We start from the raw sequence: 17,982 nt of genomic DNA, 5'->3' as shown, positions 1-17,982 counted from the left end.
GTTTTAATATGAATAATCTACTTACCCTATACTTGTAAGTCTTTATTTATTTTTCGGTTTTAATTGTTTTTTTAATTTGTCTTAAGTTAATTTGTATAAAATTATATACATTTTTTTTTGAAGACAAGCTTTAGTTCTTATTGATTAGATAAGTTTATATTTAAAAAATAGAACAAATTTTAAAAGAATTGCAATTTGAAAGAACTAACTAAATGGTTGCAACCTTCAGAAGATTTTAAACTTTTTGTATAGACTTTGTCAACTAAGTTTTCCGGAAAGCTTGAAGTTTTTGCTGCTAATGAAATTTTGAAGCTTATAAACAAACTATTTAAGAAAAAATTAATTCATAAGATAAATGTTTACTAGATACATTTCAATAAACAGTGCTTTTTGAACATCAATTTTACAAAATTATATTTATAACTTTAAATTTTGAGCTTGACAAAAATTAGTCAGTTTTAAAAAAACCTTTGAGTTCTTTTAAGGTTTTTAAACTAGAAGTCTAAATAGTAGGCTAATTTTCAAACGTAAACAATACATTTATTTTATTATAAGCCTATTATTCTGTTTGAAAACATAAACTTGTAAAATTAAATACCGAAAACTAAGTTTATAAATGTATAGTGGAAATAATTAAGTTGAAAACAAAAAGATATTCTATAAGAAATTGATGATTAGAAAAACATACTTTGGATTTTCGTAAATGTTAAAAGTTTGACAAAAACTTATTTTGATAATTTTCTTATCTAAGTAAAATGAAGGTTAACCTGCATTGTAAAAGTTGTATGGTGTAGTAGGTTCAAAAATTTCGTTATTGTTTTGCTTTGCTTTTATTATGGGGCACCGAGAAATACTACGTAAAACAAAAATAAAAGCAGTTATTTTTTGTATTGCATTAATTAAGTACTACCTTTAAACTAATTTACCTTTTTACTCGGTTTGAGTTTATGTAACCACTTCTAGTGCACTTAGAAGTTGAATTTTTTAAGGACCTATCAGACAGAGTGCTGCCTAAAAGTGTATTAAGTATATTAACTACATTGTGCTTTTTATTTGCAACATAAATTGATACTATCTAACAAAACGTGTTTAAAACGAACAATAATAATTTTTACTGTAGTTTATAATGCTTCTATTTTAAACATTTAAAAGTTATTTTTGTAGTAATAAAACTTTTGTATTAATATGTTGTTTTTTTTATTTTACTGACCACAGAACAAAACGAAATAATATAGCTTATTTATTAAAAATTCCCTGTAGGGTTATACTTACGCTTCTGTATATTTATTTATATACCTTTTGTTTGAATATGTTCGATACAATCTGGTGCAGAAAACTTTCCATCTTCGCATACTTTAGAATTGCTTTTTTGATCTAAATCAAAATTATTATTTTAACTTTAAAATTTTAGGTTATACAAACTAAACTATACTTAAATTATTAGTAACAGTACCTAGACTTATTAATTACTAACAAACAAAAAACAATGAAATAAACGTAGGCAATATAATTAATTTTTATAATTACATTCTGTTAATAAACAATGTACTGTGGAATAGGTGTCATTGAAAATCAGTTAATCTTAAATCAAAAGAATAAGCTTTCAGCTACTTGTTTTTCTGATAAGTGTTTTAATTTATGGGCCACTTGGGTTTAGATCACCAAAAAAAAAAGCTGATTGAAAACCATTTGTCTGTGTTGACAGTTTTAATCCATCAACAAAAAAGAATTCAAAGTAGTTTAAAATTGATACTAAAGTTAAAGCATTTCAAAAAAAGATTCAGTTTGTAATTTTTTTATTTTTAACATTTATGGAACATACAATTTTTTTTAAATTAAATAAGGTGATAACACTATTTACAACTATCAATTTTATAAAAGACTTTTATGTTTTAAAGCTTAAATTCTTACAATTATATAAATCTAATGTAAATAATCATGCTTACTTTTTTCAGGCTCTTCTTTACTTTTTACTTCAGATATTAGTGTTTGTGTGGTACCACTACTGCTTGTTGATGATTTACACGAAACCATTAAAACGTCACATAGAACATTTGTATCACTATTTTGTGTTTTTTGCAACAACAAATCACAACTTTGATTTTTATTAAAGTCTTCTTCGTTTTTATTTAGAGCTTCTTGACCTTAACAATATAAAAAGTCAAATTTTTCACTTTTCTTTAGTACTATACGTATTATTTTGTGACTTATGTGTTTTTACGCAATTAAGTGAAATTGTTAAAAAAACTGTTTTTTTTTTTATTTATAATTACTTATTCAAAAAGATTAAAAAGTAAGCTAATAGAACTTTGCTCAATAAAAAAAAGACATTAAAATGCTACAGATAAACGATTTGTAATTTTTGTTTATTCCAAAATAAGAGTATTGCAGTGGTATTACTACCAGTCCTTTTAAGTCAATATAAACCAAATTAATAAATAGATATTAACATAAACAAATGAATAAATAAGGGTTTACTTTGACTGAAGAGAGTAGTAGTAATACCATTGCGAAACTCTAGTTTTGGAATAAACTTAAAATCACTAAATCGTTTAACTTATAGTCAGACTAATTTAAATATTTTTTTTTTTAATAACTTTGCTTATTTTTGTAATAAGAAAAGTATATTTAGTTTGAGTTTTATTCATTAATTTTTTTTCAGTTTTTATTAAGGTCACAAGCTTTAGCTTTAGCTCTTCATATAAAAAATATTAATATGCAATAACCTAATTCTTTATACTTAAAGTTGTTTAAATCTGATGTAAAAAAATGTTTAGTATATAAAATTTTTAAACTTAAGCTAACCTCTCCTTGCAGTCTTTTTTTGGAACTTTCTATCTAAAAGTATGTCCATTTGAGAACCAACTTTAAATTCATCTAGCATTTTGATATTTTGTAAATGTAATAAATCTGAGTCTTTTAAAAAGTATTAAAAGATAAATGACAAAGTTAAAAAACTTAAAAAATATATAAATAACTTATAACTATCGCGTAGTCTTTTGTAATAACTTACAAAAAACAATTATAGCTGTAAGTCATGTAAGCTTAAAACTTAAATTCAAAATGAAATCATGTTGACCATTTCAAAGTTGAATTCAGTGATCAAATGGTAAGGAAAAGAATTATGCGACATTTATAGCCCACCATGTAATGTCTTCTAACTGTTTGTGATTTACAAGCGTTCTCTCGTTTTACAAAGAAACTACATATGTGCCTTTAATTGTATTGCCTAAAAATCTATACACAGTTTAATTTTCAAGTTTAATTCATTTATTTAAATTGAAATACAGTCATTATAGTTATAGCTGCACTATTTATAATAATTATTATCTAGTACCCTTATATATATTTAAACAAATGGTCATACAATAAAAAGGAGTGCAATAATTTCTGTGACCCTACTTTTTATAGTGTTTATCTAAATTAGTAAAATTAAAATTAAATAAATGACATGGTTAACACTTTTAAACTGAGCTTTATTAGCTTTGTGTAATTACAAATTATCTTTTTTACTAAAGAATATAAAACTCTATGCTTGTGAACTCAGATTACACTTATGAGTTTTTAATTTAAGAACTTAAAAATAACTACCTTCGCACTTGTAAAGTATATTTCTCTAGAAAAAAATTAAACAAACTATTAGATTAATTTTATTTATCAAAGCCTTTGTTTTAAAAATTATGTATTTTCACTAGAATATAAAAACGTAACAGATAATTTAAGTTGGTTATGTCTAGTTTGTTTAACTTTCCTGTCAATTGCTCCTTAAATATAATAATTTTAGTTAAAATAAATAAGTTTATGCTATTAATGACAAAAATCTTTTAAAGATTTTTTTTTCAAATTAGTTGGTAACTATAATAAGATTTTTGTTTTTGTTTTTTCATTTGTATTTTATTAACAAAAAAATAGCAAAGTAAAAGCATTTAATTAGAACAAGTAGTGAAAAATGAACCAGTGTACTTTTTTATTTATAAGATCTCATTAAGTTCCCGTTGAAACTTTGTTTGACCGCTATTTCACCATGGGGAAACAAAACGAGTAAGTTTGATCCATTTATGCCAGATTTTAGATCTTTTGAACTTGTTAAAAGATTTTTCAAAGAAAATTACCGCAAAAAGAAAGTTAAGTTGTTCTATATATAAAGATTAGCAACGATTTAACTGCGTACCTAACCTCAGTTGATTTTTTTTTGTACTCGTGACAAGCTTAACCTATTTTAGTAACTTTTTTATATTTATTAGTGGTAAAATATTTTTCTTTTGCTGTGAAGCAAAAACTCTTTAATTAATATCTACCTCATATTCATTGTTATATTTTAAAATGTAATATAAATTATAAAATCATTCAAATTTATTTATAAAATTTTATACTTTATGTTTTGAGGTTTATTTGTTTATTAGAAAATAAATCAAAGTAACTTTCATGTTTGAAATACTTTCTATATTATCTTTAAACTCTTTGAGTTATAGTATTATGTATAACATTTATAGCAACTGTAATTGTTTAGTAACAATCATTAATAACTGGGGATTTGTTTATTGAAAGCTAGTTTTTAATTTTAAATTTGACTGAATCAAGAGCTTAAGTATTTTTTTGTTAAACAAAAAGCTTAAAAATGCAATTTTTGACCCAAGCAAAACTATAAGTAAATGTTATTTTGATTTTCAAGATATAGTCTTTAAAAGTTTATTAAGTTGTCAGATTATGCCGTTCATGTATTATTTTGAATTCAATTAGAAACGTTAAAAAATAATGAAAAATTGTTTAAAATTTCACTACTTTTAACCTTTAGGTTTGTCATAAGTTTTTTTTTTTAAGTGTTTAATACAAAAGTACATTATTCTAAAGGTTTCCGTCCAAAATTAGCATACAACTTATTTTTTTTTTCTTAAAAAAGAAGTTCCAAGGCCTTATACACATTTTATAACTTTTTAAGCTTGAAATCTTAAATATATACAAATTTATCTTTAGTATTAAACTAATAACTGTTAATACTATTTACTATGTAAAGTAGTTAAAATATTACTTAAGCATTACTAATACTTCAAACTTTAATAGTTTATAACTTTTTAATAAACCAACTGATTTAATAAACAATCTTTAATCTTATGTTGGTTTTAATTAAAAGTATAAGCTGATGCTCAACTTTACAGTAATAACAGGTTTCTAAAATTTAATTGTTTCTTGTTTAATTAAAAAAAAATCAAGTTGCAAGTTTTACACTCTGAAGGTATTTTTACTGGACAAATTAATTGTTTTTAACGCTGTAATATAAACAGAAGCTTTAGTAAAAGACTTACTAAAAAGTTAGAATAGGTAGTTTTCAAAAAATAGAAAAATACTGACTTTATTTTTAGTTGATAATAAATTTTTAATTTTTTTTTACTTGTTTTAAATTTTTAAGCAGAATAATGTTATATTTATAGTAAAAGTAAAAACAGCTTATTATGTTCAAACTAATGAATGGTGTTATTCATTTTATAATAATTCTTACTCATTTCTCTAGCTTAAACTCCTCTGAGTTGAGTTCTAGCCAGTAATAATTACTTATAGTCCAGATAAACTGTAATAAAACAAATCTACACGATTTTTAACGATTTTTGCTTTAGTAAAGCTGTTTACGATCGAATTTACACTGCAAACTCTTATCTTGAAAAATGTTTTGTTGGTCAAGTTTTGTGTGAAAATTTTTTAGTATAAAAGTATTGTTATAGTTTATATTATAACAATTGCAACTTATTTGGTCAATTTTACAACTCTAAACTTTAATATTTGCTTATGCTTTTAAATTGTCTTCAAGAGACCCAATAAAAATAAATAAAATAAAAAAACTTCTAAGTTAACCCTTTTACGACCTAAAAAGTCAGCAAAAAGTCGCGACATAAATAAACAAAAGTCTTTCTTTCGCCAATGTTTACTGATACACGAAACTGTGTGAAAGCTAAAAAGATATACTTGGTATCTAAAATAAAAACTAAAACAAATAAAATTCTCAACGATTCTCACGTTTCAAAAGCATATGCAGTTTGCAAAGTTTTGCTTTTTTTGTGACGTAGTGACGTCATGATAAAAGGGATGGCCGCTTATTATCAGCGTACATGTTTGACAGCAGATGCTAGCTGCGCATAATGATAGGTGTTAGTAGATTTTTCTTTGCGGTGGTTGAAATTTGTTTTGTGCGAGCACCGTCAACTTTCCTCTTTTCTTTCAATATTATGTATTTGCAAGTAAACATAAGGCATAAGACTAATATTAAACTTATGATGAGATAGGATCGAAACCGCTTTTTTTTGCGTTTTTAAATAAAACTCTAGGTGTGCAGCATATTTGCAAAGTATAATTGACCGGCGAATTAGGCGCAACATTTACTTTGGTCCGTAAGTTTATAAAAATATGCTAGTAAATTTTGTAAAGTTTTCTAAAAATATAAAAACAAACTTTTACCGAGTAACCTCTAGCTTTTTTTTTTAACTTCTATTTTTGCCTTGTTTTGTAAAACAAATGGTTTTTAAAACTTAAAAAGTTTAACTAGTTGTAAAATATAACTTACATGAAGTTTTAGGTTTATAAACTAGCCTAGTAAACGGATTTTTAAATTTTATCCATAAAGTCATCTAGGTTCAATATTAGCTTTTCATAAAAACAAACTTACATGATAGATAATTATTCAATACAGACTTATTCAATCATTTTTCAATGAAAATTTCTTACTTTTAAAAATAAAAACTTGTGAAAATAGTCAAATACAAGTATTAACAGTGTTGCATTTAATTTTTCTCTTTACTATATTCTTAAAATAAACGTTATTTTAATCTCACTAATTTACTTGTTCCTTATTATCTCAACTTTATCTTTTAGACGACTGTACAAGAAAAAAGTCCTTGATTAAGTTTTAGTTTTGGTACAAGTTTTGTTATATATGCATATGAAATCACAGTTTATGAGTTTAAATAAAATCATATATAAAAAATTAGCTATACTAATTGTATTACTATTGTAAACGTTTGAAACATTCATTTATTGCAAGTTTATAAGATTAAATACTCTTTTTTTAACTTTGGTATTAACTTGATTTTAAAAGTTTTCATTAGTTTTAGAAACCTTTAAACAGTATTATACTATTTAGTTTACATCTTTTTAAATTTGTTTTTTGAAAAAAAGTCTTTACTTAAAGAGCTCATCAGTGCCATAATTTAATCTCGATCAAAAAGGAAAGTTTTGAAATATTTTTTTGAATAAGACTTATGTATTGCAGTAATGAGCTTTCTTCGCGATGCTTCAGTTTTCAAAACAAGCTAAAAAACGAAAACTGTATCTGTCTACTTCAATGTAGTGAAGACCTTTGACTATTTTGCTAACAAACTTTTGATTATATTACACTACTTAGCAAATGTTTGGTTTTAAGTTAATTTACATGCTTTTTTTTTTGTTATTCAGTCGACGGAAACAAGTTGTAGGTATCGATCAAGAGCAAATAAAAAATTGTCTGCCAGATTTAAAGGAGTTTGGAGTGCAAAGTTATCGGCAGTGAGCAAATACCAAGCATCTGGAGGGCGAGAGTGCAACACCCATTGACTTAAATAAGAAACAAAAAGTTAAAAACCAAAGCCTTAGTTTTGTTTATTTTCCTGAGTAGTTTTGTTTAAGAAAACGCTTTTTAAATTCGCCATTCATCTGCTAGCTATAACTTGTTTTATTGATTTTCAATCGTGTCATGATTATTGAAAAGATTTTTATAGCTTTATCAGAGAATGTATTTATTAAAAGTAGTTTTGTCATTCATATTAGTATTTTTATTATTTGTTTTAAATTTACTTATTTAAACAGATACCCAAGTAAAAATGTATTCACTTACTTTAAACAAGCTAAAATTGTACTGAAATCATAACAAAATACCATGTATCTCTTACAGAGCTTGAACTATATATTTTTTTGTATACATATGCTTACGTAAATAAGTCTAATACAATTAAAGACATTTTACAAACTTTAAATTAAGTGTTTTGAAATCCAGTTATTGATTGAACTTGTAAGAAATGTTTAAAGTAAGTTTATATAATTTATTGTGACTTCAATAAAAATGTTTTGTTAAGAGTTGATAAAACTTAGCTCTACAATATTTTCATTTTAATAAAAAAATAAGAAAGTAATGTTTGACATAGTTTTTAAATTTTTAGTTATTACAAACTTTTTATTTTATTAAGTAAACACAAGTTTGGTTACTTATAGATGTATTAACTAGCAAAGATATACTGTTTTTTTATAAAGACTATTGTACCGATTCGAATTTCAATTCTGACCTTAACATTGAGTATATCACTAGCGTGCTCACAGCTTTAAAATCAGGAGCTATATTTTTTTGATAAACTCCAATGAATATGAAGGTACTAAAAATTAATACAACTAGTTTATTGAAACTAAAATTAGTTTATCATGTGTTAACACTTCAAAAATATATAACTCTATAAAGTGTTTAAATTCATATCAAAAATAAGTATGATGATGCTAAAGCGTGAAATTTTTAAAAACAATAAGTCTCGTATTTTTTATTTGTATATAAAACAAAATGTTTTTAAAATAAAATAAAAAAAAGTTAACAACCTATTTAAATTATGTGAAATATTTTTTTTACAAAAAATTGCTAAAATAAATAACAATTCAATGCGACAGTTCAATTTAGTATGTACATTGAACAAGTAATAAAACATCAACTAAGATGTGAGTATTTATCATTTTAACCTCCGTGCAATTGAGATTAACGAGTTTTCTATTGTAAACTGTTGCTCAAATGGCAATTATGTGCAGAGCTTGAGAAACGTCGCTTATTGCATCTTAGCTTGTTTTTTTTATGGTTCAACAGTAATATTGAATGCCTTATCGTATTGACTGGTACCGTATTAATTTTACAAAAATATACACGGCGGTAATGTATTAACATGTTCTAAAGCTTTCCCTTTAAGCCTTTTTAAAAATTAAATGTCACATTCAACGAGCATGATGGCCGGATGTGTATAACGATCGCTTTTTTGAGCACAAATTAATCAAAACTTCTCTTGAGCCTTTTTAAATTAGATGCTTATTGTATCTTGTACAATTTTTGTAATGGAATTTCGCGTTATTTTCTTAGCTTCTGTCTAAATAGCAAAATCGTTAATTTTAAAACAAGTACACAAGTTGCAGGGGAATTTTTTCTTGTCAATGTTTAAATATCACTTAAATGTATAAATTATATTTTGTACATGTAAGTTTATAAATTGTTAATTCTTTCAATTGTAATATTACCAAAATAAAACAAGCTAATATTTTACGACTTGTGTTATAAATTATTTAGTATAGTTTTATCTTTGATAACAGTTTATATTGAAGACTTTATAAAAAAAAAACAATAAGTTTTTTGTACCTTATGAATAAAAAAAGCAATAAAAATTTATTTTTTATTTGTTTGAAGTTAAAGAATTTTTGTGTTAGTATATGTTTTTTTAGACATATATCTTTTGTAACCTAAAGTTTTTTTTTCAGTTATTAAAAACGTAGAAAAATACAAAGTTCTTTCGCTGTAGTATAAAATTAAACTTTATATAGTTGTTTAAAGGTGTTGTATTACAAACTTTTAAAATGTTAACTAAAGTAGATGATTTTAAATTTATCAAGCAGTTTTACTGTTTAAGTAAGTTCAATAAAAAAATATTGATCAAAAATATTTTAGCATGGTCAAAAACTAAGAGAAAAAGCATTAATTTATGAGTTAGTATTAAACAGATTTTTTATGTAACTAAACTTTACATAAATAATCTTACACATTAAACTTTTAAAGATTTGTATCAGTTTTTTATCTGTAGTTAAAAAAACTTCTTAAATACACACTAAAATCGAGTTTATATGAATTAAATTAGTAAAACTTTTAAAAAAACATCATAACTATGGAACTAGAACATAAATCTAAGTTTTAATACTTGTTTTAATCATTTTAATAAGATATTTTATATATTTAAAATTCTTAAATTAAAGTAAAACACTAATTAGATTAATGATTCATAAAATTTTCGAAAGTTATAAGTTTTTGACATAAAAAAAAGAATTTTATGTTTTAACTAGTGTTTATAGTATCTTGAAAAGTACTTTTACCATCAACTGTTATACAACAGCTATACTTAAAATAGAATATTAGGAATTAGTACGTATATTATAGAGTTTGTTACATAAAATATACTGTCAAATGTTCTAATAATGCAATATTAAGTTTAATTTTATGAGAACGAAATTTAAGTTTCAGTACTTCAAAAACTAATTTTAAATTAAATATAAGTAGTTTCCTGTAAATTTTAAACATAAGACTTAATCTTTTAGTTGTTATATGCAGTTTCATATTTTATTTTTGCTTGAAAAGGTTGCAATCTCTTGCCACCGAAACCGGTCGTGAATAAAATATACAATTTGCATAAATCTATTTAACACTATTAACATAAATTTGGTTATAATACTTTTCAAAAACTCTCTACCTTGTTCAATTCAACTTATCATGTCTTTAAAACTTTATACTTTTTTTTTTTAAATCTATTAATTACTGATTGATAAAAAACTTTATTTATAATGTTATGATAAATTTTTGACTTTTATGTATTGAAAAGTTTAATTTCCTAAGAGATTTGCGAAAACATATTACTTGAAATACTTTAAATGTCGTTTTTTCGCTCACCTTTGGCAGATGTATATGCAACTGGTAATACTTATGCAAAAAATGTTTTTATGTTTATTTCATAACTTTTTTTTTTTTTACTGGCAGAAGGCGACAAAAAACAGACGACCAATTGCCGAATGAAGTTTCACAGCTAACGAGAAAATGCGAAAGCACTTGTTTGTTTTTTTCTGTTTTATTCTTAACATTTTAAATCAAAAAGTACGGAGGCCGAGCGCATTGAAACACTTGTACTTGCTACAAATTGAATTAAGCAATGGCTTCTCGTAACTCATGCCGCCGATTTTAAACATTTTAAATTTTTTCTCATTAATCATCGCCTTGCTACTGTGAATGACATCTCACTGCATCCAGTTCAACGCAAAGTCCTCGATTTACGCACATGCTTTATATTTATTTTACCTTTGGTTTCATGTGAGTAAAGTCTTAAAAACTGTTAAAACTCGCTTGATGAGAAAACAGTTTATTGTGTTCAAAACTAAACTACGTCATTTTTGTTAATGTATAAACCTACAAGTAATGTTAAAATATATTCTGCGCATATCAATTACTATTAGCTGAGCAGATGTAAATAAAAAGTACCATTAAAAGCTTTAAAGTTCATAATCTATTAAAACATACGTGTAAAACATTATAACATAAAGACAATTAGATGATATTTAGCGCTACGACAACTCTTTATAATGTCTAATGCATTGCATTTAATTCTTAGAATAAATTTCATTTAACATATTTAGTTTGTACACGTAAAAATTGCAAAAATGTTATAAGAAAAACAGTTTTTTTTTAACAGGCTATAGAAAATTTAATAAACAAAAGTTGAAGAATTCACTACTTTTAATTTAAATCTGTATTAGTTTACAAAAAAAACGCTTGACTTTTTTTAAATCTGATTATTGCAATAGTTTGCAAATTTATAAACACTTAAATGATTTTATTACACAGTTAATAAACAGTATGCTTAAAAATGTAACAATAATGTTTTTTAATTGGGAATAATTATCTTCTATTCAAAAATTTAGAGTGTTTTTAATATTTCGAGTATATATTATTTTAAATTTTATTATACCTGACTTAAACTAGTTTTCGTGTTTTTAATTATTGAATTAAACATTTTTTGACACTATAATAAATTCTTTCAAAAAATATAAATAAGACTCAAATTTTCAGAACAATATATATTTAATGCTTCTTTCATCAGTTGTATACTAAGCAATAAAAATGAAATTTTAAATCTAACTTATATAGTGAAAATGCAATTAACGTAATTAATAATAAAGAAAAGAGTAATTAACAATACATAAGTACTTCTAGTTACAATGCAACTAAAAAATTAATAAAACAGAGCAACAACTTATATTTAAACAAAGTATGGTAGTTTACCAGTTTAACTGCTTCTGTGAAGCTAGTTATGTCGGGATGATCTCAAGACTATTTGACAAAAGAATAAAGGAACATATTCCAAAAAGTATCGATGAATTTTGTATGAGTAATAAGAAAACTAAATCTATTAGAGTAATAAATGCTTCAAAAAGATCTGCTATTGCTGAACACTTAGTAAATAACCTTGATTGTGTTAGTAATTATGATTTAAAAAGATTTAAAATAATTAATAATTGTTTTCACATTTCTGATTCAATTAAACTTGAGGCTATTTGTATTTTGTTAAGAAAACCTAAGTTTTGTAAACATAAAGACTTTGATTATACTGTTTCGTTTTTTTTTTTTAATGTTTTATAAGTTGTTGCTCTGTTTTATTAATTTTTTAGTTGCATTGTAATTAGAAGTACTTATGTATTGTTAATTACTTTTTGCTTTATTATAATTACGTTGATTGCATTTTCACTATATAAGTTAGATTTGAAATTTTATCTTTATTGCTTAGCATACAACTGATGAAAGAAGCATGAAATATATATTGTTCTGAAAAATTGAGTCGTATTTATATTGTTTGAAAGAATTTAATTATTTAGTTATTTTAAGTTTACTTTGTATACTTTTAAGGTAAAGTTTAAACTTAAAACTTAATGCATCAGTTCTTATTAGACCAAATTTATTCTTAATTATGTATAATTTTTGATTTTTTAGTTCCATGTATTGTACGAAAACTTATAATATATAATTACGAATATAATTTTCCTATTAGATTATTGACTCACAAAAAGCGAACATAACAAGGTGAATAGATTTTATTTTTAGTTTTAATTAAACAAAAATATATTTAAAAATTTATGTTACAGCAGTAAATACTTTTGAAGATAAAAGTACAGTATTATATACGAACTGTTTGTATTCTGGGTCCGAAAACTACGGCCTGCGGGCCCATTATGCAAAAATATCTGGCCTGCGAAGTTTCTCTAGCTTAAAAACTACCTATACTAACTAATTGAATTAAAAAACTATAATAAATATAATATTAAGTCTATTGCTAGTCAACAACTGTTCTTGTTTATTAACATTCATTAACAGTTTACTTTTATATTTTGATAAGATTTGTCAAAACAACGATGATCCGCAAAATGCTTTTTCTTAACAAATCGAGCTGTCACTTATTGAAGGTTGCCGTCCCCTGGATTGTTTAGAAATATAACAAATATTGTGAACCTCAAGATCGACAAAAATTAACACTTTGTTATACGTAAACTAAACAGTTTAAATAAAGACAATTGAAAACTTATTAAGTAGTATTAAGTTTTATTATATTATACTATGTTTTTTTAATTATACAAAATACGAGTCTAATTATTTCTTGATATTATTCACAACTAGTTATGATAAGATATCTAGCCTTTTTAGCTGTAGGTAAAACATTTTACAAAGTGAAAAAAAAGTTAAAAGTTATGCTTTTAAAGGTTAATTATATACGATTATAGACGGCAACTTCATTAAGAATGATTTAGCAACATTTAATTAGTTTTTTTTTTAAGTTAATCTTTCTGTAGTAGTTTAAATCCAATTAATTTAGCTCAAAAAATATAAAACACTAAAAGAGGTAATATTTTTAATTACTACGTTATTTTTAAACTATCTTTTTTAAGTTGTATTTGCTTGTCATTAAATATTCTTTATTTTGGTTTCTAAAAATAAAAAACAAATAAATAGACTGTTATACTAGGATTACTTTTTTTTGTGTTCATTGTAAATGTAAGGATATAGTTAATCAATAAAAATGTTTTAATAAATTAATGAATTGATCTCATATAATTCGTTGATTTTTTTCTACTTAAATGGAAAAGCACTAAAATTCTTTTTTCAAACTTTTAGTTTTAAAAACTAATTGTATCTTTTTAGTTATGTAACTTTTTTTCTAATTATAACGTTTTTTTTTAAGTATCATTGAAAAATGTGCTATGCTGTCTTTTATCTTAAATAATCGGCTTGCTAAAGACATATAAATACTTTTTACACAAAAAGGAACATTATAGTTTTACTTCTACAATTTTTAAACTTAATTAAAAAAATTGTAATTAAAATACAATTTGCTTTGAGATTGTATTTAGAATCAAAAATTTATTTTTTTTAAATTTGTTTAAATCAAACATTTAAAACATTTAATTCCAAGCAAAATAGCACAGAATAATAAAAAAGTAAAAGAGCAGCAGCCCCATCATACCGGTTTGTTTAATAAATAAAATCATCAATTTACAAATGGATCAAATTTCAACGGTTGAAAATTACACACAATAAAATGAAATACATAGCTTTAATCTAAGTTTTGTGAAAACTTTAATCAATTATTAAAGCACACAACGAGTGATGTTTTATTCCAATTATGCCTTCTCAAGTCACCCACTTGTAAACAGGCCATTAACTTTTTTGCTTTTTCATTGTGTGACTCGGCATTAATCATTTATAAAGTTTTGATAAAAACTGTAGTTTGTCATTCGCTTATTAATAACTTGAATCTTTCCTTTATTAAATTCTTATATTTTATTTTAGCTTAAAAAAGTGTGACACTAGCGTGATTAGAACAAAAATAAAGTTAACTATCAGAATAAAAAACAGCTACGTTATCGGTATAACTAAATAAGTTAATTTATTCATATGATTTTATCTGTTATAACAGTATTTATACCCTTCACCACATCGGGGAATTTAAAAACATACACAACATCTGCAAGACTTGTATTTTAGAAAATAGAGACAGCATTTATATTTAAGCAAAAAGTTTAACAAAATATTGTATAAACATAATGCGTTAAGCTATGGTTTTGTAGTATCTTTTAAACACATTGTAGAAGTTTTCTTGCTTTACAATGTTTTTACTTTGTAACCGTATGAATATATAAGTTAAAACATAAAAAACCAACAAATTAATTACTTAAGTATTACAAAGACTACAAAACACTTTTTGTACTGCCAAAAGCTAATCAAGTATTTTTTGTTTGAGATAAAAAAATATTACTAAACTACTTTCAGTGAAAAAAATTAATTTTAAGTACTTAAACTTTTAGCTTAAAAGTATTTAAAAATTTAAAATTTCTGATATCCTTTTAGTTTCTTTTTAATTTCTTCATAGGGTAACATACCAACTGCTAATGAGTCGTTTGTGTATCGGTCAACGTTATCCCAAAAATCACATAAAGATGCCAACCCATCGTCAAAAGTAGTTTGACCTTTTCCATTTAGTCTAGCCATATTAAAACTCACTGTCGTTTCTGTGGAGCCTTTGAAAAGTCTTGGCCAATCGTTTAGCTGTATAAACAAAAACAAATAATTTATTAGTTTAAGATGACCTGTTTAAAAATAGCTGATTTTTATAAAAGTTTTACTGCAAAGCGGAACTTCCTTATACGCAAAAAAACTTTTGACAAATTCTTTAATTTACGTAAATGTTATAGTTTTGCGTTAAATATTTTGTTTTAGGTTTGCATATTAATCAATAGAACAAAAATAAATTATAGATAAGCTGTAACTAAAGGGCTACTAAAATAAATAGTAACTTTGTAAAAATATTTGTAGACTTCATTTTCTTCTGACGTTATGATGAGTTTTGTTTATATAGACTTAAGTAACAAAAGAAGTTTAAACAGCTTTAACACTTTAACTATTAAAAAAAAATTTGAATGTTTAAATACATAATTTCTTTAAAATAATCATGTAGCATCAACTTATAAACAATATTTTTTCTCAAAGAAGTGTTTGTAATAAAAATTAATTAGTCGAAGATTTTTTAATGTTTAAAAAAAATACAAATTAATTTAAAAAGTTTTAAACTTAAGTTTTGCATGTGTTTATGAGTCTACTGCTCTTATTTTTCCGTCTTTTAAAACTTAAGTTAAATAAACACTTAAACAGATAAACTCAAAGTAGTTATATTTTAAGTTTTTGTTTATTTATACTCTATTTATATTGTATTTTAAAACATGCTTTAATTTTATACTTGTTTTAAAAAGTTTTTTAAATTACATTGTCTCTACAAATAACACAAAACTATCTTTGGTTAGATTTTTAAGCATTGAAATGTTAAAATGGCTTAAATGGATTTAATAGTTTTGAAAACTTTAAAGCTAAGATAAGATATTTTTAAAAGCTTTCGTACATATACACTAACACAAAATTTGAGAGTACTTATTTTGCTTTTTAGTATAGAAAAAAATAGGTTAATAAGACATATTTATACAATATATTTCACCATTTCTAACAAAAAATGTAAATAAAGTACTCAAGCTAGATAATTTAGAAAGTTTTACAAAAACATAAAGAAAACTTTTTTTAGGTGTACATGATTTTCTTCTAAAAGGGTGCACTAAAACTTGGATTTAAACTATGTATAATATTTATTAAAAACTTTATAACTACTTAAGCTATTCAAAGTATGTTGAAAAATATAAAACTGATTGTAACTGTCTTTCTAAACCACTACATGCTTTGTTCGCAAAGTTTTTTTTTACTTATTAAAAGACTTTATTTTATTTGTTTTGAAAACAACTTTAAAATATTTACTTCTTAAATGTTCTATTAGTAATATTTTCTTACATAGTATATGTTTTTCACGCTGACTTTTTAATTGTTCAAACGTACATTGTTTTTACAATCACGTTGAAAAGTCACTATACTAAAATGAACTCATACATCATTCTCCTAAACAAAATTTTTAAATTACAAACTACTTTGAACTTCAAACTAAACAAATTAAGAATGATTTAAGTTGACACTTTTTATCACACGAATTAATTTAAGCATTAGTATTACACAGTAATGTTTTGCTCAATAAAAAAAAATACTTAGCCCTAACAATCTAAGTAAAATCGTATTTTGTAAATTAGCTAATGCATTTAAACTTTCTTAACATTACTTGTCGTAATTTAAGTAGCTGAGAATAATACTATTTGTGTTTATAATAAAAAAATATATATAGTTACTTCTCTGTTCATACTGTTATTTCAAAATATACAATTTTTTGTTTTAATTGTAGAAGGTATTTAATATTACTTTGTTATTTAGTATCTGAATAAGTTCATGCTAGAGTGAAAATAAGTAGGTACTTAAACAGTAACCTTGTTGTAATTAAATATAAAGTTTAGAATTATCAAATAATAATTTAGTTATTTATTTGTTTATTGTTAAATTTTTTACTAATTTTATTAATAGAGTATATATTTATCTAAAGAGTTAATAATTTAGAAAAAAAAGTAAACATTGTAGTTTTGGTATAAATTAACAACCTCATGATTTAAAATTAAACCTCTATTTTCGGTTTCGTTGGTTTTAAAAATCTTTTTTTTAATAAAATTTTAAGATAACTTAAATTTTTTTATAAAAGTTGTCAAGTAAAGTTTTACCTACGTTTTGTATTTTCTTCTTTAGACTTAATTAAAACATTTAGTTTTCTACTGTTGTTAGTGACGTTTATGAAATAATGTTTAAAACTACTGAGAAAAAATTAGGAACTTAAAAATTTATCAATATGATTTAGTTTGTTAAGATGCCTATCTGTAACAAAGCTTAAAATAGATAAAAAGCCGAAATTTTATGAGTTGAATTCATTAAACATACATTTATTGTTTACATTTAGTGTTTTTTACATAGTTTTATTTTTTTCAAAAATAATAAACTTTGAAAACATCTAAAATACTTTTATTCTATTTAAAATTTGTTTAGACAAAATTTTCTACTTAAAAAAAAATATTTTTAAGTTGAAGCTTGGGGTATATCAACAGAAAAAATCAGAAAGTATTGAATAATTTTTTGTACACTAAGTTTTTCATTAAATTTTTCATTAATTTACTAATTTTTTATGTTTAGGAAGAGCTGGACTAAATTATTACAAGTTTTTGTTT

At 23.7% G+C, this 17,982-nt stretch overlaps 1 protein-coding gene across 1 annotated transcript in view; it reads right to left on the bottom strand.

Moving 5' to 3' along the window:
- LOC145838004 (cAMP-regulated D2 protein-like) overlaps positions 1–17,982 on the bottom strand; it is a 34,020-nt gene that overhangs the window by 5,543 nt on the left and 10,495 nt on the right. Inside the window, exon 9 of the mRNA XM_082945523.1 lies at positions 15,294–15,394. Coding sequence (XP_082801649.1) covers positions 15,294–15,394 — 101 coding nt within the window. The remainder of the gene's footprint in view (positions 1–15,293; positions 15,395–17,982) is intronic.

The sequence above is a fragment of the Thalia democratica genome, chromosome 1 (assembly GCF_965202585.1).
Source record: "Thalia democratica chromosome 1, ktThaDemo2.hap1.1, whole genome shotgun sequence".
NCBI classification, from domain to species: domain Eukaryota; kingdom Metazoa; phylum Chordata; class Thaliacea; order Salpida; family Salpidae; genus Thalia; species Thalia democratica.
This window is presented reverse-complemented; position numbering and strand designations above follow the sequence as displayed.